Source organism: Lycium ferocissimum, chromosome 5 (genome assembly GCF_029784015.1).
Source record: "Lycium ferocissimum isolate CSIRO_LF1 chromosome 5, AGI_CSIRO_Lferr_CH_V1, whole genome shotgun sequence".
In the NCBI taxonomy this organism is placed as follows: Eukaryota; Viridiplantae; Streptophyta; class Magnoliopsida; order Solanales; family Solanaceae; genus Lycium; species Lycium ferocissimum.
In genome coordinates, this window is record NC_081346.1 from 24,932,370 (window position 1) to 24,954,065 (window position 21,696).

At 34.0% G+C, this 21,696-nt stretch overlaps 2 protein-coding genes across 2 annotated transcripts; one reads left to right on the forward strand and one right to left on the reverse strand.

Annotated features, from left to right (window-relative positions):
• Positions 1–3,586: 3,586 nt before the first annotated feature.
• On the forward strand, positions 3,587–5,353 carry LOC132058321 (CEN-like protein 1). Its single transcript, XM_059450863.1, has 4 exons — positions 3,587–4,096; positions 4,534–4,595; positions 4,712–4,752; positions 4,834–5,353. The coding sequence occupies exons 1-4, from the start codon at positions 3,890–3,892 to the stop codon at positions 5,049–5,051; spliced, it is 528 nt and encodes a 175-aa protein (XP_059306846.1). The 5' UTR covers positions 3,587–3,889; the 3' UTR covers positions 5,052–5,353.
• A 2,887-nt stretch (positions 5,354–8,240) lies between these two features.
• LOC132056583 (E3 ubiquitin-protein ligase XBAT33) lies at positions 8,241–15,758 on the reverse strand. The gene is made up of 10 exons (XM_059448859.1): positions 15,428–15,758; positions 15,070–15,129; positions 14,563–14,634; positions 14,212–14,396; positions 13,602–13,762; positions 13,457–13,515; positions 13,293–13,339; positions 13,066–13,209; positions 11,748–11,839; positions 8,241–9,413 (listed from the first exon to the last, which is right to left on the reverse strand). Exons 1-10 carry the CDS (start codon positions 15,602–15,604, stop codon positions 8,875–8,877), a joined length of 1,536 nt encoding a protein of 511 aa, XP_059304842.1. The 5' UTR covers positions 15,605–15,758; the 3' UTR covers positions 8,241–8,874.
• Between the last annotated feature and the right edge of the window lie 5,938 nt (positions 15,759–21,696).

Sequence of the window (21,696 nt, forward strand, 5' to 3'; positions counted from 1 at the left end):
AAAAAAAAAAATTCACAAGGCAAGGCTTTTGAAAATGTCCGCCTCATGCGATAGACTTTGCTTTAAAGTATAACTAAAAGTTTGTCCATAAGGCAAAGTCTACCATCTCCGGCAGACTTTTAGTTATGCCTTAAGGAAAAGTCTACCGCATAAGGCAGACTTTTTGCAAAACCTTGCCTTGCAATTTTTTATTTTTTTTATTTTTTATTTTTATGACTAAGTCGAAGTTCAAACCCAGAACCTCGGATATTTTAGTCGAAGGACAAAAATTAACGACCAATAATTTGAGGGGCAAAAATGAAAGACCACCCCCAACGAAAGCAATCGTCCAAATTGCCCGGATATCATTACATTTTGCAATAACCCTTAAAAAATATTGCCCAAAGACGTAGCTGCGACATATAAACCAATTCAGACCGTCTGTTCTGCTATGTCTCGTAGCATCCCAAAAGTGTTAAGTTTTCCTTTTAAAAAGATGCAGAACAAGAATATTAAAAATACGGTTAAAAATGTGTCCTCAATATTATACCCTCTCCTACAACTAAACAAGTGGTTATTTTAGACTTCTACTAGTATGCATCAAAGTAATAAACTTTTCCTATAAAAGTATTAAACTTTCTTCATGTGGTAAGAAAGAATCCCTTTTTTGACCTCTTTTGATATAAGTGAAAGTATTTTTAAGACAACCATATGCATTGATTAACTAATCATAAGGGGGAAAAGGATGGCAAATAAGAAAGATATGCAGCGTATCAATTGATGCAGTTCTACATCAATAAGAAGACACGAGTCCCATTTGACAGGAAAGATTAAAGTTACGTAACGTGTCAATTCTAGAATTAAACCAACGCTGATAATTGAGGAATCAGAATATAGTATAAAGCTGGAGGTTCAAATGATATTACATGTATCAAGTGGGATGTGGAGAATTCCACATAAAACTAAATACGTGTCATTTAAGGAGATAGTTCTAGTCCAGAAGAAGAAGAATGGAGAACCCATTTACCATTTATGTAACTATTTTGGTTATGACCAAAGAGGGCATCGAGATGTTTTATTGCTGTTTGCTGCCACTGATTCTCCTTTTCTTAGATTCTCTCTTCTTTCAACTTTAAGAAATAACCTGGCAGCAGATGTGCTCTCAAGGAATTTTGCACATGTTTTTTTTCTGGGAATTTAGAGTCAGTGCAATGTGGACAGATTTATCATCATTGAACCTTATCTATCCGACTAGACACAAAATTTGAGCAGAAAAATAAGATTTTTTTAAACTTGTAATCTTAAATACATCATATACTTATAACTTTTTGTGGTTACAAGTATTTTAAAACTTGTGATCTTAAATATGTCATAACATTTATATAGTTATACAACTTTCTCATTAAGGGTAAATGAGGAGTTTAAGTTAAATTGTTAGCAAATTTAGAAATAAATTATTCTTTTTGAAACAGACTAAACATAAACTGGAATATATGGAGTTAAGAGGGCAGCTCGATGCACAAAGCATCCCGCGTTAACAGAGTACGGAGAAGGGCCGCACCTCAAGGGGTATGATGTAGATAACTTATCCTAATGCAAGCATTAGTGGCTGCTTCTTCCACAGCTCCCCTGGCCTATAGGTCACACCGAGATAACTTTATCATTGCGCCAAGACTCCTCTTCCATTGCTGGAATCTATTAAGTATAAGAGAAAAATTTGTGTCCACGTTGTGTGGTATAGAGACCTTAAATTGATCAATCCTTTGTGCTTTATTCGCTTAAGAAACTGAATCACAACTCACATATTTTTTGATCTGTTATCTAATAGGGGATCTCTTGTACTCGTTGAGATGGTACACTCATTAAGAGCTGGGGCTGATTTAGCATTTAACTTAATCTGTTCGGAACTGAATAGATTTACTTTATATTTGTGCTAAAAATCAGGTAAAGAAATATAAAAAATCGATTGCAAACCCCGTAAATCAAGTGTGTTGTAATAAAATTTCGAACTCGAACCCGTAAACTTCTGAATCCGCCTCTAATTGAAAGGGTCAAATTAAAACAGTCTTACGCTTTCTAACTCTGTATACGATGGTTTAAATAATTAACAATTCTAGCAATGTAATATACGTACGGCTATATATTAAAGGAACATAAAGTGATTTCAATTCAAGCATATAAAATATCTTTTTGTTCTGGCAGCATACTAAACTAATTAAATACTTTATCTCATGTTTCATTAGTGTTATCAAAGTATAAGGAGGCCTTTTTATACTCTAATAATAGTAATTGGAGCCAAGAATCAGTAGAATCTGTAGAAGATGCCTTATCACAGCTACTATATTTAGCAAAGCATCTCCTAGTAAGGTAGGAAAAAGTTGTATTTTTTTTTTTTTTTTGTTATAAGATATTTTTATCTTTTCTTGGTGTATTCGACAGACGAAGCACCTCAAAAGCTAAATTCCCATTTGTCCAGGATATTATTATCATCTCCATAAAGTAGTATTCCTCATTCTTATGAAGCCAACAAACTAAAGCCATATGTGGTTTATCCCCAATATCATATTAAGTATAAAATAATTAATAAGATATGTTTGCCTAGTGAAGGCCCGATCGGGAAGTATGCAACTATGGAAGACTCTACGTGAACGGATTTAACTTATTTTCACTGATAGCGTAATGGTATTTTTATATTTTTATTATAAGTGCAATTTAACCTGTTGTATCATGTTAGGTTAATTAAATTTTTTTTGCCAAAAAACTATAATATGTATACAGTGGTGTATCTAGTCCAGTAAGTGGGGTTCAATTGAACCCCTAACTTCCGAAGCGGAAAGATAAATTTATGTGTAAAAAATTATTAAATTGTAATAAATAGTAAATATGAATCCATAACTTTTAAAGTATAATGGATTCAATACTAAACATCTTAAGATTGAACCCCTAAATTTAAATCCTGGATCCGTCTCTGTGTATAGGTAAAAAATTTATATATACACATAGATTAATGCATCTCGTTAACACAAGCAGCTAGCAAAGCTTCCAGTGTAGTAGCTAAGGGTATTTACTGAAAAGAAAAAACTAAGGGGATTTAAAACTATGTCCACTTATTCAGTCATGTGTTTAATTTCCAATTGTGACATGTTAGTATTTTTGGAATTGCCTTGTGTTCAATTCCCTCTCTGCCCCTGTTCGTAAGCCTGATGAATAATACATATGGCTTCAACTGAACACAACATTTTCAATATGGAATGCAAATATATATGTAGAAATCACAAAAAGAATTAAATTTTTTTTACTAAAGGTTAAACCCATTATTTCAATGTGTAATGAATTCAGCAATAAGAATCTCAATATTATAACCCGTCAAATATATATCCAGGATCCACTTCTAAAATACATATATTGCCAAATTTACTACGGTAAGGATGTGCATAATTAACTGAGTGTTTTTAAACGAATAAATTAAAGATTGACACTAGCTAGTAGATGAGTTAAATAGCTTTTCGAAAGCTAAATGAACGACAATGGATACTATAACAATCCCAGCCCTCTCTATTGTCTCTATCTGTTGTGGTTTAGCTTTGCATAGTGAAGAGACATCTGCTGTGATTGTTGAGAGTTACGTTATTCAAAACATAGCCAGCATGTTTAATTTTTAATATCCGTATGTAGACAACTTTTTTTCTGACAAGTTAATTGGGTTCCGAATCTTTTAACTTATAAATCAAGCGCACCTTCTTTTTATTTCTTTCTCTATAGTACTCTTTTTTTTTTTTCTCCTGAGAAAAAGGCCTATATATAAAGCCTCCTCCTTTCCCACACTATCAAATCGTCCACAACAATATTTCTTCACACAACGACGTACAATTTTATTTTTTTTTAACCAAAAAAAAAAAAAAAAAAAAGGATGTCTTCTAGAGGGGCTTGTGAACCACTAGCAGTAGGGAGAGTGATAGGAGAAGTAGTAGACAGTTTCATTCCGAGTGTGAAAATGAAAGTGATATACAATGGGAGCAAGCAAGTCTCCAATGGACATGAGCTCATGCCTACTGTTGTTGCTGCACAACCTCGTGTTGAGATTGGTGGTGAAGACATGAGATCTGCTTATACACTTGTAAGTCTCCTTATACAAACTATCTACATTCTTACCTGCTTCCTCTCTTTCATTTTATATGGCAACTAGAACTTGTGGTTTTAAACACGTCTTGATACGTTTAAAAAAGGCAGTCCGGTGCACAAAACATCTCGCGTTAGTGGGATTCGGAAAAGGGCTGCACCCCAAAGTTTGGGGTGTGATGCGGACAGCTTAACCTAATGCAAGGATTAGTGGCTACTTTCACGACTCGAACCCGTGACCTATTGGTCAGAGACAACGTTATCGTTACTCCAAGGCTCCCTTCCATGCCATGATACGTTTATGTGGTTATAACATCATGTTAAAGAGATTTCAAATATAGAAATGTATCATTATCTTCGGAATACACTAAAAAGAAAACGAATTAATGTCTCTGTTTTCCCATTTCTGATTGTTGATTCTTTTCTTTGGGAAAGATCATGACGGACCCGGATGCTCCAAGTCCCAGTGATCCGTACTTGAGGGAGCACCTCCACTGGTAATCCTCATGCTGATGATTCAAATTGTGCAAAACAAGTAGAATGCAAACTTACATTTCTTTTTGCACTATGTGTATGATATTCACGTTAATGAGCTTATAATATCAAATTTCAGGATTGTTACAGATATCCCTGGTACCACTGACGTCTCTTTTGGTAAGCCTGAGAATAATGGTAACTGGAAAAATAAATTAAACTCGGACTAAGGTAACTAACTATACTTCAAAATATATGCAGGACGGGAAATAGTGAGCTATGAGACACCAAAGCCAGCAATAGGGATTCACCGCTATGTATTCATATTATACAAACAAAGAGGAAGGCAAACAGTGAAAGCACCAGCAACAAGGGACCAATTCAACACTCGGAGTTTTTCAGCAGAAAATGGATTGGGATGCCCTGTTGCTGCTGTCTATTTCAACGCCCAGAGAGAAACTGCCGCCAGAAGAAGATGAAATAATTAAACATGTGATTCAAATAAGCTCTGCACTCTGCTCTGTGAAGACATAGTAGGGACAACATACGGGCAAAAGTATTATTGCTACTACTACCACTACACAACGTTGCGTACGTCCCCTCGCTGATTGGTTCAAGATATTTAAGCGTCATTGTCAACCATATTATAAGCTCGTAACCAATTATATATGGTGTTACTCTATGTTTAATTTGTTTGTCGTATTCTCAGCCTCAAAGTTTGTACTATTTCTTTTTACTTTGTATAATGTGCACTCGCAAGTTGGACCATGGCCTCATTTAAGACTTAATCTCAACTACTTAGATCTCAATTATTAAGTCCGTTTGTTTTTATCTGAATCTTCATCTAATTGATTGAGATGTATAACAAAGTTCTAATATCATTAAGATGTCTATTTAAGAATTCCTACATGAATGGTTGTTCACTAATTCCATTCATTCATCGCTACCATCATCACCGACCACTATCAACTACACATCCACCACCCATCATTATCAACTACCACCAACCCACAATCACAGTTGTTGTCAATCACCACAATCAATCGTCACCACCACTAGTCACCATTTATAATCATCACCACCAACCACCATTATCACAACTGCCACCAATGCACTACTATAATCACCACCATCGGTCACCACTATATACCGCTAACTACGGACAATCTGGCATCATTCGCCGCCACCACCATCAATCACCACTATATATCGCTAACCACCATCATCATTCACCACCACCACTAACTATCACTATTGTCTACCACAACTATCATCTGTTATCATCAACTACCACGACCCCCACTAGCTACGGTCCATTACATTACCACTAGCGAATACGATCCCCAATTATTGCTATAACCACCACCGCTAGGCATCACCACTATCAACCATTATATAATTTTTTAAAAATATTTTGTTGGTATAGTATTAGATTAATTTAGTATTTTACTAAATTTTTAAACTTATTAATTTTTTGAATAAAGACAAACTTTATATATTCAGATATGTAAAAAACAAATCGTCTTAATTATTTAGCATTCAGATCTCAATACAACATCTTAATATTAAATATGTGTATTCAGATTCAGACATCTAAATCTTAATGCACATGTTAATATTTATAAGTGTATTCAAATTCAGACATCTTAATTTTAATAAAAACAGATAAGACCTAAGATTGCAATTCACAAATACATGGTAGAAATGGGCAAATACTCACTTTTTGAACCATTCAAAATATGAAAACCTTTAAAATTTCGGATTATTCCGCACAACTTGGAAAATAGGAACTCTAAAAAAATGTTTTTGGAGTTAGAACTATACGGTTCAAGCTCCAGGAATTTTAATGTATTTTCACAAGTTCGAACTCTAAAAATTTTACTATCAAAGCGCCCGTTTGGATTGGCTTATAAGTTGCTAATAAACGTTTTTTCACTTTTTTTTAGTGTTTGGTACTGGCAAACCCCAAAGTCATTTTATGCATAAAATAAGCCTAAAAAATAATTGGACTCGTTTGACTTAACTTATCTAAAGCAGCTTATAAGTTGAAAACAGCTTATAAACCAAAAAAAAATAAGTTGGGGTAGACCTCAACTTATTTTTTTTGGCAGCTTATAAGCTACCCCAACTTATTTTTTTTTTATTTATAAGCTGTTTCCAGCTTATAAGCTGCTTATTTTAAGCTCATCCAAACAGGTTCAAAGTCCCGAAAATTTTAACGGTATAAGTTTGAACTCCATGACACAATCCTAAGGCGCACTTGAAAATTATACTCCAACCAAGATTGCAGTTTACACAATCATATCTGCGACTAGGTTTTTCTCTTCCTTTTACACCACACTTGTAGGGAGATGACTTCTGATAAGGCCTCTACAGTAGTTTCGATAAGGCTTCTTCAAAGATGTATGTATAGAGAGGACACAGATGGTACTAGCATACGTGTCGGACAAATGAGGAACGAGGTAATTTGGCCCACTGGACATTCCAACTTTGTCAACAAAGATGACGGAAACAAGTACTGCGAAGTATAATAAAGATGACAAGAAGTCGCAGGAATTCTCTAAATGCCTACTCTATTACTGTTGCTAATTATGTCTCGTTGCCATGCTTAAAAATGACAAGAAGTCTGCCAAGACAACTAGGGTGTGCAAAGAAAATTTACAAATCGGATCAAATCGATAATTCAAATTAAATCGAAAAAAATTTTGATTAGTGATTTAGTTTGATTTAATTTGGTATTATTAAAAAAAAAAATCCGGCCATAATAGATTTGTTTTGGTTTTAACTAAAAAAAGTCAAACCGAAATTAAACCAATCCGATATTACTTGTATACAAATTTTTAATATATTTTATACCTAAAAGATCTACTTATAATGTTATTTATAAATATTTCTTAAGTTTTTTCATAGTTTTTGTCTTTTGACATATTATTTCAAGCTTGAAATTAGAATTTTGAATGTTTCAATAAGTTTTGTAGCCGATAAATATTAGTGATTTAAATAAAGTCTAAACCAAAATCAAATCAATACTAATGCTTATACAAAAGTAATGTAATTAATATTTATTAGTTGTACTTATTTTAGCATGACTTAGTATTTTTAGATGATAATCACTTTCATTATGCCTTATTAATTAGCAATATTTATTTTATGCTATTTCATTATATTTTTATTGAATATTTTATTACAATGTCATCACTCATTTTCACATTTTTGTTATTTTCTTAAAAAACACCTTAATTGTATAGTTGTATGACTAAAAAAATATTTGAAGTAAAAGTTATATTTTGTACGAAAATTTTTCCGGAAAAAAAAAGCCAAAAAACCAGAGGTCAAAAAATCCGACTTTTATTGATTTAATTTGAGTTGGTTTAAGGATTTAAAAACCCGACATAATTAGTTTAATTTGGTATTTGAAAAGCCCGAACCAACCCAAACAATGTACACCCCTAAAGACAACAATCAGAATTCAGACACACAACATGATTCATTCTCCATTTACTTGTTTTCCAAACGTCAAACTCGTCTAATGCCAAAAACATAACTGAATTCGCTTTTAGCCACAAGTTCTAAATATCATCCTTTCATCAAGTGTGTCAAAAAGTTCCACTGGTTTTTCCTCAAAATCCTTTCACATTTACTACACAGAATAGTAGCATGTCGCTACGGGTATTTATCAATGTTTAGGATTTCAGGCAAACTTCTAGCAGCAATTGCTTTCATGGAGCATCATCAGTTCACCACACCTAATTTACAAGATAATGCCAAACTTACAAGTTGCAACTTAAATTGACAAACCCAAACACATTACTACTACTGCAGAACATTAAAAAGTGCACAAACAACACCGCTGTGAACAAATTTCCCTATTCCACTCTATCTTTGTCAGTTTACAGACACCTAACGTTACCTTCACAAACCCCACCAGTACTCAAACTATCATTTGCAACTTGATGGGTGTACTGGAACAAACAGGTTAAAAACTTATCTGCTTCAACCAGACTAGTAATAGCGGCACTACATACAACAGCTAAGAATAACCTAAAAACAATCTGAAGATTAGACAGCTCTCCAATGATGCTCCGTTGCATACTCCAATGTCCTATTTGTGAATTCTTTACAAGCCCAGACTCCAAATGATCAAGGAAACAATATAAGATAGTCATGCTGGAGTGCTGGATCCTCTGGTACAAAGCCAGCGAGAGAAACAGAAGCTGCAAGAAAGATTCAAAAGCCTTGAATCCACGCGCTGCTCTGCTTGGATCAAAATTTCCTCCCCTGGGACACCAAAAAGCAAGACTATTAAGCATTAATCTCAGCATTACACTGATTCTCTCTACTGCAGCTTCTTCTGCCCCAAAACATGTTCGAACAGGTAGTTTTCTCCAATCTCACTTCCATTTTGTCTTGGTCCGTTGATGTGGACTGTGACTGATCAGGAGTTTCTTCTTGAGTACCATTTTCTCTTGATTCCAAGGTTGGGGAATGTCTTTCATCACAAGTACATAAAGGGATTGCCACAGAGGGAAATGGGCTACAAGTCACAGGGCATGAAAAATCTGAAGACACTGAAGCAACACGATTCTTTCTGATTTCATGTGCGCTAGATGGTGTTGATCGTTCTTGATCACGAGGATGAAGCATGCATGGTGTGCATAAACTAAGGGACAGATGTAACTTAATTTCCTTTGCAGGGGATCCAGGGAGTTTTACAAATGACACGATGCCATGTCTGCAAAGTGGACATGGAATGGAGCCGGGTGGACCCAATAATTCAGATGGGATGTTGCTTGCTGAGCATAGATAAAGTGCACATCTTACACACAATTGATGCCCACAACCTGAAAGTAATGAATAGAAAATTAAAGCTCAATATATATTAATAAATCTAAATATTTTTAACTTTGCAAGGTCAAAACTGTCATTTGAACTGTTATCATCTTCTTATGGTCCCAAGTTCCAACAACGTCCCAGAAACCTAAGTGCATGAGAATTTAATTTCACCTATAAAGAAATTTTCCAAAATCTCATATTTCCTAATTGAGAACAAACACAACTGCATATGATATTGCTTTCCAGGTAAAATTAATTGGTTAAACTAACATATACTAGTACGTTAATCATATCTTCAAATATGTGAATTTTATTTCAAAAAGTTTGAAGAATCTATGTCTGAATTCACAAAAAAATTTGGTGCTTTGACCTTCGCATTCCGAACTCCACATAAAATGGATGGAAGGAGTATGTAAAACAGATTTCACAGAGCGCCAATTAAAAACAAATGCAGTATTTAGACATTTATTTCACAACTACAATCTCTAGACTTCTTTTTTGAAAAGATAATTATAGCGGTGGTGTAGACCAACTTACACCTAAATTATTCCAACAAGTATCTTCATCCTTCCACCGACACATGCATTGGATAAATCTGTACACAAAAGTTTAGGTATATGGAAAGAAATCTCCTCGCATTTTTTCGCCTCTAATGAGATGTAAACCCTGATCCCTTACGATTTTCACTCCAACTTCATCAAGTGCTAGGTCTTATCCTCGGATACAACTACAATATCTACATTTGATAGGTCTTGAGCATGCACAGGCTTAATCTTGAGATTGTTCCTCATGAGGGTAATGGCGAAGGTCAAAGAGGAACGGGCCTTTATTGCCAAAGAGGTTATGACAAATGTCAAGGTAAGATTAATTTAATTTTCAGATACATGTGAGGTAGTGCTGCAGGTGAATAAGCCTCTAATTTCATTGACTATTTTGCTTGAACAACAGAGAAATGAGATAATTTTTTCCTCCCAGTGATAATGGGATACCCCAGATATTTTATCGGGAGTTGTTACAAAGATTCCTGTTCTACCTGTAACTAGGCAGTGAATATTTTGAGCTTCAGATCTAATCAGATTCACGATGTACCAATTTGTACCCCAAGTTACCCAAATTCTACCATTAACTGCAAATTGGTAGTTAGTAAGACTCACAATATTTCTTTCTCCCCTAAAAATGAATGATATCCTTTCAACTTCATTACATAGAAATTTTCATAGATTTGTTTTGCAGTCACAATAATTATCGATCGTGTGGGCTCACCATTCATCAATTTGAGCTTGCTTTTTTAGCCTCTAAATTTTGCGTAATTCATCGCTTATTCTAAAATAATTCATTAGGCATTGCACTTATGGTTTCACTCAGTTCTAATGATATCACCTGAGGAATGTGCTTCAATATATCAAAGTTATTAAGTATATGATCTTCAAAGAACTGATCCTTATAGAATCTACTAGCCTCCTGTGCTATACCCTCTTCATCTTCCAGCCACACCCCATAATAAATCAAGAAAGGATTTCATATACTCATGTAAAAATAGATGATGAGGTTGCTAGTGCTTGATCATGTAAGAAACCAAAAACCTTCAATTACAGGGGAATATTACACCAACTGCCGGATTCATATCAACGAATTTAACTATGTTTTAAGTTCTAAACTAGTAGAGATCTGGCCGTATGAATTATCTATATGTATCCACCTGCTCGATTCAGGTATCTCATTCCAATACTAAATAATTATTCTTATTCCCCAGATCTCCCACTTATTCCTACACGACAAGAAAAACTTCTCTACCTAGGATAAAAAGGGCTCCTCACAAAAACCAAATCTAATGCAAGTGTAACAATAAAGTAAGTCCTACTCCCAACTAGGTGATATCACATATACAGATCATTTGCTCTCGTTGTGTTTTGTTCTTATCTCTGCATTGATTCGGAAGAATTCTAGGTCATCGAGGCAAGTTTCTTTACAGATTTTAGGTCTATGTCATCCTTTTTCACCACCTTCAATCATCATAGTGGCACATCTATGGATCTTATATAAGGAGATTGATGTAGAATAAGGTAAAACATATCAGGCGCTTCTCTAATTTTTTTCCTCCATGTATGTTACTAGCAATCTTTATCAGATGTAATCATTTCGAATCTTCCATCTTGTATGAGTGCATATTCATCTTAATACACACGTTTATACAACATTCATCTTGTGATAGATTGGATCTTAGAGTCCCAAAGTTTGCTCCTATATAACATAGTTGCATAAATGATTGTTGTCATAACCATTTTATAGAAATCTCTCTAATTCATATATTGAACAAAATCAAATTGAGTAATGGTCCAAACCTTCAGCAGCCACTGAACATGCCCTCTCCAGGCAAACAGCACAAGTATCAGAATCATCAGAGGAAGTTGCTGATGACTGCAACCCACACTCTCTGCAGAAAGCGCTCACAAAGATCAGCACTTATGTATGGTTGGCATTTAATTTTACAGTACTTATTAGATTAACCATTATTTAACAGAGTGGTTTGGGGGAGAGGGAGGGCCGGGTGGGGGGGGAGGAAGAACCCCACCTAAAATGTTTCCCAAAGAAATAGCAACAAACAGAAATCAGAAAGAGAAGTATAAAACAAGTGTCCATTCTATCACTTATTTAACAGCCACTACCACCGGTCAAGTAAAAATCAGCAATGCCCAGAGATTCAAAGTCAAAACATTCCATAGTGCAAGCTTGAACAAATATGAGTTGGATATAGGGAAACAAACAAAAAAAAAGCTTGAACAAATATGAGTTGGATCAATCATAATTTTTACGGCTCATGCCTTCACAAGCTAAAAGGCTCCATTACACCTTTATGCTGTGCATCACATAGATAGATTTCACAGAAAAATATATATTGATTTCAAGAATTTTGAACAACCCGACAATGGGTAGACTGACAGTGAACTGCTTATTACAAACCTACATCAATACATGGAGTACCCTTTTACAGTTATTACGCATAATATCCTTAGAAGTAATTGTCATATTTTCATTTAGCTCCTCACATTGTTTTGTTTCCCTAGCATAAATAACATTGGTCAAACAGAGTTTGCAGCATTTACAACAATTCATCTCTAGTGACATTTGCATCTAGTAGTTCAGTTATCATCAATGGCATCATTTATTTTGCTTATCAAAAAGTAACTACCAAACTTGGCCAACATAAAAAAACACTAGATAATCTAAAAATGAAATATCACATCACAAACATATGCCTCCTCTCTATCAAGTGAGACTTGATAATTAAAAAGTTATCATACCTCAGACAACAAGTGACCAGGTTTAGATTAGATATTGAACTTTTATCTTTAACAAATTTGATGCACCAAAACAGATTTAAAACAAACAAAAAGGGAACTCCAATTTGTTCAGATGACAAAGACCAGGAGTTCCGAAATAAGCTTTTTTTAAAAAAAAAAAAAAAAAAAAAACGTTAACCCAACTCCTCTAAATCCCTGTACCTACGAGCCAAATAGTGGCCTTCCCCACATTTAATTCCTTGGTAACTCAAACCGAAACCTTATGTTTGGAAGTGGAGGGTCCTTACCACTAGGCTATCCCTCCCTTATCAGTCCAAAAATTAGATTACGCATGGCAAAACAGGTAATTGCCATTTACCTTGCAATGTTGAGCACACTTGAGAGAGGCAATGATAAATAACTTGAAGACGGAAAGGGTGGAATAATTGAATTAGAATTTGGTGCAAGTAATGGTTCAAGCCAATGACGCCCCCACATCCTGGCAACATCGAGAGGAAGCCACCTGAAAGAATCCATTTATCTGTTGAGTGACATCTGGAATTTACACATGTGATAGTTAAACTGAGAAAGTTCTAAGCAGATTACCCATTGCAGTTCAATGTCAATCGACTGGCACCTCTTGAAATAAGGATCTGCAGCAACACAAAGTAAATACTCATTTAGAAACTAGCTAGGATAAAAGATTGCATCTTTTTCTTCTGGCAATCAAAATTATTAGATAGTAGATGGAAGACAAGTTAACCAATCACCTGACAGCATTTTAGATTTCCGCCACAGGCAGCATAGTGCAAAGGAGTGCTTCCTGCTCCTAGAGAATAATTTATTTGAAAAAATGTCAATTAACAATCAGGTAAATTCCAAAAACATGTAATCATGCCTCGAGCGAGCATATACCTATCAGATCCATCGAGGACCCATAGTGAAATGTCACAGCTGATACATTTGCATTAAGATCAAGCAGGAGTTGGACACAATCAAAATACCCATTCAATGCAGCCATATGAAGAGCAGTAATACCACCATCAGCAGCTTTATTTACAAATTTTGACAGTGCACTGCAATGAAATGAAGCAAATACAACGATTAGCCAAGTAAATGAAGCTTACAGATACAATAGTCCAATTTTTCCAAGAAGAATTAACCCTCAAAGTCAAAGAACTTCATGTCAGAACTCATGAGCATGGTTAATATCAGCTCATTTTTATTAACAAATTCTCTTATCAAAACCTAGATAGCCGTCTCTTGTAGAAAAACACGGAGCTACCAAATGAAGCACCCATAAGACCCCTTCTTTTACAAGAGCATATGTTTTACACTACCACCTCAGTCTTCTCTGTTTTCTTACACAATTTGCGTTTAGTCCTCAATCAATGCCATAACGGGACAACCAGTGATTTCATTAGCATTTATAAATCTTGTAGCTAATTTGTCTGTCTATCTGTACAATTCAACATGAATCCAGGTGACATGAATGAAGATGAATAGATGCAAAGAGATCACTAACCTTTGCTCATTCTTGCTTTTTGAATTTGAACTGTCACCCCTGTCAACATTTGTTTGAGCATTTATTGAATCAAAAGGGGCACTAGGAACAAAATCAGTCAGCACAAGTCTTATGCATCTAACATGTCCATTCACTGCTGCAAAATGGAGAGCTGTCCTTCCACTAAGATAGTCTGCCCTCGTAACCTGAAAGAAAGTTTCAAGATACAAAAGGAGCAAATGCTATTAGAAGAATGACATGGAGGTCTAGAGAAAAAAATCTAGAGGCAACCATAAAAAATACAGTAACTCTTAACGAACAGCAACTCTACCAGCCAAATTAACAAGTAAAGGAAGGATAAAGGAAACTCACATTGCATCTAAAGAGAAGAAGGGTTTGTACAACTTCCCAGTGGCCATATCGACATGCCTGCATCAGTGCCGTCTTCAAAAACAACTCAAAAGTCAGACTCAATATAGATATCCATCAATTCTTTATATATATATATATATATATTTTTACACCCCCCCCCCCTCCCCTGGCACACACACACAGAGTTTGGAGGATCTATGGTATTCGGACACTTCCCCTCTAGCCTGACTCGAACCCTAGACCTACCGATCGTGGGTGGAGGTGCTCTACCAACTGAGCAATCCTCACTTGTCAGATATCCATCAATTCATTTGGTAATTGAAAGAAAACTCAAATTCAAAGAGCCCCAAGATATACTCCAACACTAAAATTGACAAAAATCCAGCTCATAGAGCTGATCTCTCAATAACTAACTACCCCTTTCAAACTATCAGCTCATTAGAACAGTCTCGAAAGAAAACTAAGCAGTAATAATCAACAAAAAGGGTAAAAAAAAAAATCACATACCTGACCACAGTAATTTCTAGAATTTACATCAGCACCATTCTCAAGCAACAACGCAACAATCTGAAAAACGTTCAAACACAAATCAACAACATATCATACAACGGAAATGAGAATACTCCCTCCGTCCCAATTTATGTAGCACCTTTCGGATTCCGAGATTCAAACAAGTTTCTCTTTAACCACAATTTCTTCATATGTACTTTTTACCCAGTTTCCAAATATGTACAGATTTTATGACAAAAAAAAATGAAAGATTTTTGTTCAAATACACGATCAAAATTAACAGGTTTGACTATCGAAACCTGGAACATAAATTGAGACAAAAAAAAAAAGGAAAAAGAGGAAAAGGGAAAAATACTTCGTTATGGCCCTTAGCAGCAGCAAAATGAAGAGGTGAATTAAGACCACCAAAAGTAGAGTATTTTGAAAGACATGGATTACAATCAAGTAACATCTTTGCTTCTACATAATCACCATCTCTTGCTGCAGATACCAACCGTTCACCGGAAGCTGAACACCCAAATGAATTACCCATTTCTCTCTTCTTCTAAGGTCTCTTGTCTTGAGATACATATAAATGTTTTTTTTCAGATATAGTACATGTCTAGTCAAGATTTGTAAGAAATGGCAGTATGTGATGTGTAAATTTTGACTGAGAGAGAGTTGGGTTATAGAGGATTTTATTAGAATTTGGGAATTCGGGGTTGGATTATTATAAAGTGATATACGGGGTTGTGGGGAAAAATTAGGTCAACTGTCGTTAAACAAAATTTGAAAAACAAAATGATATGTAATGGAAAAGTGGACGGCAGTAAATTTGTTGGAAAAATAAAATGTTTGAGTAAATTTTGCTCTATAGTTATTCTTTTGAAATTTAATTTGTATAATTGATAGTGTATTTTGTATACTATTATTTATTTGATATTTGGTATCCATTTTAGGACCTCTACTTTATTAATTAGAATTCGCATCACATAAGGTCCATTTGATAAAAAAAACACTCTCTAACAAAAAGATTTTATATACTCAAGGCTCAAATTGAGGGATCCTATTCATCTCATCGTAACTGTTGTTGTTGATCATATAAAGTTATTATATAAGTAAATGTAAATTTATGACCTGAAAAAGTTGAGTAAAACTGTTTATATTGCACTGATGTGAAGTTTTCTTTTAATATTTCCGTGCAAATAAATTAGAAATTAGATTCTTATTTTTCTTTTGACTACTAATTATTTCATTTCATTTCATCAGATAAAAATAAGGGAAAACACATCTACATTTGAAATGAGGATAATATATGGCGATAATTGCAACATTAATTTCTACATTCCACCTAGCAATTCATTTGTGTTTGAACAACTGTATTTCTTACATGGCAGTGATTATTTTTCTAATAACATTTCTATTTGATTTCTAAGAATTATTTTTTTATGTTTTTGCTAAACAAACAACTTATGTTGTCCAAACGTCCCTCTAGGGGTGTACATAGGTCGGGTTAGTTCGGATTTTTTAAATATCAAATCAAACCAATTGCGTCGGATTTTTAAATTTATACACCAAACCAAACCAATAAAATTCGGGTTTTTTAACCTCGGGTTTTCTCGGGTTTTCCTGATTTTTTCCGGAATCGTCTTCATACAAAACATATACACTTTTACTTCAAATATTTCTTTAGTCCTCGTAAGATACAACTATATAATTAAGGTGTTTCTGAAGAAAATAACACAAAATGTGATATGAGTGATGACATTGTATTAAAATATTCAACAACAAAAAGTAATAAAACCGGTTAAAATAAATATTGCTAATTAATAAGCCATATAGAAAATGACCATAATCTAAAAATACTGAGTCATGCTAAAATAAGTACGGCTAATAAATATTAATTACATGACAAAGAAAAAAAACTTAAGTTATATATATATATATGTATTTTCACTCTCTAAATCAATTATGCAAAACTAAAGAATAGATATCCAACATTATTGTCATTCCTAATGGTAGAATTGAATTTCTTTTGTTAGCATTAGTGTTGAGTTGGTTTTTATTTGGTCTTTATTTGAGTTCTAACATCATGGATAAAACACATATTGACAATCAAAACTCTAAGTTCAAGCTTGAAATAATATGATAATAGACAAAAAACTACGAAAAAATTTGAGAAATATTTATGAATTACATTAGAAATAAATATTTTTATGTATAAAATATTTTTAAAATTGGATACATGTAATGTCAAGTTGGTTTGGTTCGGTTTAACTTTTTTTAGCTAAAATCAAACCAAACCAATTATGATCGGTTTTTTTTTTTAACACCAAACCAAGTCAAACCAAATCACTAGTCAGGTTTTTTTCTCGATTTATCGGTTTGATGCGATTTGTCGGTTTACTTTGTACACCCCTACGTCCCTCCATCTGTGTGCAAAGCTCGCTAAAATATTTGGATAAGAGGATGATGGTGGATTATTTGAAAAACAAAAAGATAAAATAAAAGATACGTGTGGTTCCTTTTTTCTTTTTCTTTTTTTCTGTCATGTAGTAGTTGGGAAGAGAACGTTAGTGGAATTTCCTTTTCTGGAGTAAATTACAAGTCAGGAATTTGGAAAAGAAAGTAAGAGCTGCATCAATTAAAGGAAAATAGGATAAAATAAGGACCGGAGACAAAAAAAAAAAAAGGGTTTGTTGGTTACGTGGGGAATAAAAAGTGCGGTTGCACTTGTAGGCTGTAGCCAATGTCAAGGCAACTTTTACCACCTTCTCTTAATTTATTATTTTTGTGCTTGTCTTAGTCCTTGCAAGTGGAGTAGTATTAATGTAAAGATGTGAGTGATAGAATTTCTTAATCATTAATTAGAGGTTTTAAATTTGAGCAGTGCTAATGATTTTTTTTTTATACCAGGAGCGCTTACTTACCTAATGGACCTTAAGCAATATAAATTCTGATTAATCGAGGGATTGGGGCCCATGAAATGGGTGTCAAACATTAGAGATATCAAATAGACGTGTTGGACTTAATTTGAACGGATCAAAATAGATTGTGTAAGTAAATGAACGTGTCATTAACTCGCCCAAAAGTTACTTATACTAAGTGACGGATCAAGATGGTCTAGACGTTAATAGCCATAATCCAACCCACCCAACACTTACAAAGTTTTAATTTTTATAATTCTTTTTTATATAATTTGATTAATACCCAAATTAAAAATGATTTTTTCTTTATTATGGCTATATAGAACCGTTTTTTATAAATATGGCACAAGGTTTCTTATGGTTAATTTGGGCTACATATTTAGCAGAATCACCATAATTTTTAAATTGGTTAAATTGGTCGAATCAAATTGTGCTGTAGGCATGGATCACTAATTTGCCTAAACTTAAATGGATTAAAGATCATATTTTTTATGAGTTAATTTTGCTATTCTTACCGGATACAAAGAAGGAAAAAAAAAGTCGTTTACAAGTAAATTGCAACGTTATATAACGCGCTTTTTGGATTATCCGAATGGGTAGCAGCAGATGTAGGATGTGTCTTTCTTGTGAGTTTTGTTGTCTTTGCTGCATCTTTCTTGTGACTTCCGACTTTATATAATTTTTGTTTATTCTTCTTGGTTTTTGGGGTTATTTTATTTCAATATTTTATCCTCTCACTATTATAGTTTTGTTCTTCTTTTAAAACAACTTGGATTTGTTTCAGGAGCTGTGGTTTCCCTTTCCTGCTCTACTTGTCTTTTACAAAAATTATATATACGTAGGACAGAGGGAAGTGACGGAAAATAGGATAGCGAAAATCAAACTCATACTTCTAAACAATAAAAAATATTAAAGGAGCTTGGTATTAAAAATATTTTCATAAAAAATAAGTGATTTCTTACTTATTTCTAATGTTTGGTAAGTAAATAGAAAATATTATCCAAAAAATATTTATATATAATTTAGACAAACACTATAAAAATTGGAGTGGGGTAGATATAGGAGTGGGATGAGGTTTTTTGGCGGTTGGTAAGGAGGGGAGTGTTACTTATGATTGTTTCCCTATTTTTATTACAGAAGTCATATTCTTTACTTTTAAAAAAATTATTTTCCTCCATATTAACACGCCCTAAATTCATATTTATTGGATGAAATTTATTAACCGGTATATATATATATAACTAACATATAAGCTTTCTTGTTATACTTTACTATATCCATATCTTAGAAAATTTGAACCACCGATCTTTTGACTGATTGTTTAGCCAATAGAGAGGTTGGTGAATTACGATCAAGTTTTAAACACGTTTAAGAAACAAAACAACTTTTATAAGCTACTCCCTCTGTCCCAATTTATGTGGCACTTTTTGTTTTTCGAGAGTCAATTTGACTAAACTTTGAAGCTAAGTTTGATTAGATTAACTTAAGATTTTAAGATTAAAATTTATATATTTGAAAACTACATGATAAGTACTATAATTTGCAACTTTTCTCATATCAATTTGGTGAATAAATTAGTGGATTTCTCACTCAAATCTCTCATTTTTAGCTTCACAAAACAACAATGGAGAACAAAAAGACAAACACAAAAGAAAGAAGATATTAAGAAGAAGACTTGGTCAGATAAACCTATGTGTTTATGTCTTAAATCCACAAGTGTGAAATGACTATAAAGACCAAGCCACGTGGAATAATCAGGAGCGTACAATAAGAGATATATGCATAAATCCTGACCATTCAAAGTTGACAAGATATAGCCACATGGAATAATCAGGAGCGTACAAGAAGAAATAGATGGATGAAATCCTGAGCATACAAAGTTGACAAGATACAGCTGTATATACTAGAAGCTTCTACTGTAGATGCCAAATTTAGAATCCTAAGTTTGTTACATAGCTGTACAAGTAGAAAATAGACAAGTGTATATAATTATTTTTCTTTTAGCATTTGTATACTTGTATTTATACACAACAGTGAATACAGAGAAATCATCAGAAATTGCTACTCTACCCGAATGAGTGACTGTAACTTTAGATGAATCAGGTAATTTGACTAATATAGGAACATGCAAAGGAACAAGAGATCAAAAAGAGTGAGAATTAAAACATATATGTTCTGAAGCTCCTAAATCAATGATCCAGGAGGTGGAATTAGATTGAAATGTAGCATATGAGTGATCTAGTTTAGTAAAAAATATACCAGCTGGAGAGATGGCATTTATTTCTGAATTTCCTCCCTGTCCTCCTTTGGCTTGATTGAGTAAAGTCACCAGTTGATTGAATTGTTCAGATGAAAGTTGCTGTGAAAAAGGTTTTTCAGATCCAAAATAACTAACATCACCTTCTTCATTAGCAGCAGTTGCTGAGTTAACTTTAACGAATTCCTGAGTTTTCTTTCCTTTGGTAAACTTAAAGTCAGCTGGGAATCCCACAGTCCTGTAACATTTATCAACTGTATGATTAGTCATCTTGCAATAAGTGCAAAATAAACCAGATTTCTTTGCTCTATAGTTAGTATTGTTGTTTCCTCTAAAATTACTTCCACTAGCCCTGTGATGGACAATGTTGGGATCAGTTGATTGATGTCCTCCAACCATGAATGAGGATCCATTTCTTGGATATTGTGAATTTGAATGAACCTCCCTTTGATTTTCATCCTGCATCAGCAATGAATATGCATAGTTAACAGAAGGTAAACAGGTAATGTTGCTCCTTCGAGCTGCATAGGTATCATTTAAACCCATAGAAACTTAATTAGTCTTTCATCCTCTTTAGATTGCATAACCTTCTTCTTTCCTCCACAACTGCAATCACATTTACAATGCATATCAGCATTAAGAGCATCCAACTCATCCTATATTCTCTTAATTTTAGTAAAATAGCCAGCTATATCACTGCTTCTTTGAACTAAATCTGCTAATTCCTTTTGCAGGTGGTAGATTTTGGCACCATTAGGCTGTCCAAACCTATGTTCAAGATCAAACCAAAGTTCTGTAGTAGTTTTTTGAATAAAGGACAGTATCAGCTATGTCCTTTGAGGGAGAGTTCAACAACCAAGATGTAACCATGCCATTACTTCTATTCCATACCTTCCAATTTGAATGAGTGGATTCAGGAGCTGGAGTGGCTCCATCAATGAACCCCAACTTGTTTTTGACTGAAAGAGAGATGAGGATGGATCTCCTCCAACCTGGATAACCTTTACCATCAAAGGGAGAATTCACTAGAATCATACCTGGTGTATTAGATGCATAAAGGTAGTATGGATGAGATGCATCAATGCTGGTAGCATTCATAGCTATAGCAGTTGAAGTAGTTGATTCAGTGGTTGTCATTATGAAGAAACTATAAAAATAACAGGAGAAGAGCCATAGAATAATTCTAATGCTCTGATACCATAAAGAAATGAAAGAGATTGTATTTGAAAATTGTCTGATGATTTCTCTGTATTCACTGTTGCATATAAATACAAGTACAGATGCTAAAAGAAATTGTAAAAGAAAAATAATTGTGTACACTTTTCTATTTTCTACTTGTACAGCTATGTAACAAACTTAGGATTCTAATTTTGGCATCTACAGTAGAAGCTTCTAGCATATACAACTGTATCTTGTCAATTTTGTATGGTCAGGATTTCATCCATCTATTTCTTCTTGTAG

What these genes read in the sequence shown, in the direction of transcription:
- LOC132058321 (XM_059450863.1), top strand. Translation starts at nt 3,890, where the DNA reads ATGTCTTCTAGAGGGGCTTGTGAACCACTAGCAGTAGGGAGAGTGATA. An exon ending in TGAGATCTGCTTATACACTT is followed by an intron (nt 4,097 to 4,533) that starts GTAAGTCTCCTT and finishes TCTTTGGGAAAG; the next exon opens with ATCATGACGGACCCGGATGC. An exon ending in TACCACTGACGTCTCTTTTG is followed by an intron (nt 4,753 to 4,833) that starts GTAAGCCTGAGA and finishes AAATATATGCAG; the next exon opens with GACGGGAAATAGTGAGCTAT.
- LOC132056583 (XM_059448859.1), bottom strand. Translation starts at nt 15,604, where the DNA reads ATGGGTAATTCATTTGGGTGTTCAGCTTCCGGTGAACGGTTGGTATCT. An exon ending in TTGACATTGAACTGCAATGG is followed by an intron (nt 13,210 to 13,292) that starts GTAATCTGCTTA and finishes GGATTCTTTCAG; the next exon opens with GTGGCTTCCTCTCGATGTTG. An exon ending in ATGTTCAGTGGCTGCTGAAG is followed by an intron (nt 9,414 to 11,747) that starts GTTTGGACCATT and finishes CATTACTTTCAG; the next exon opens with GTTGTGGGCATCAATTGTGT.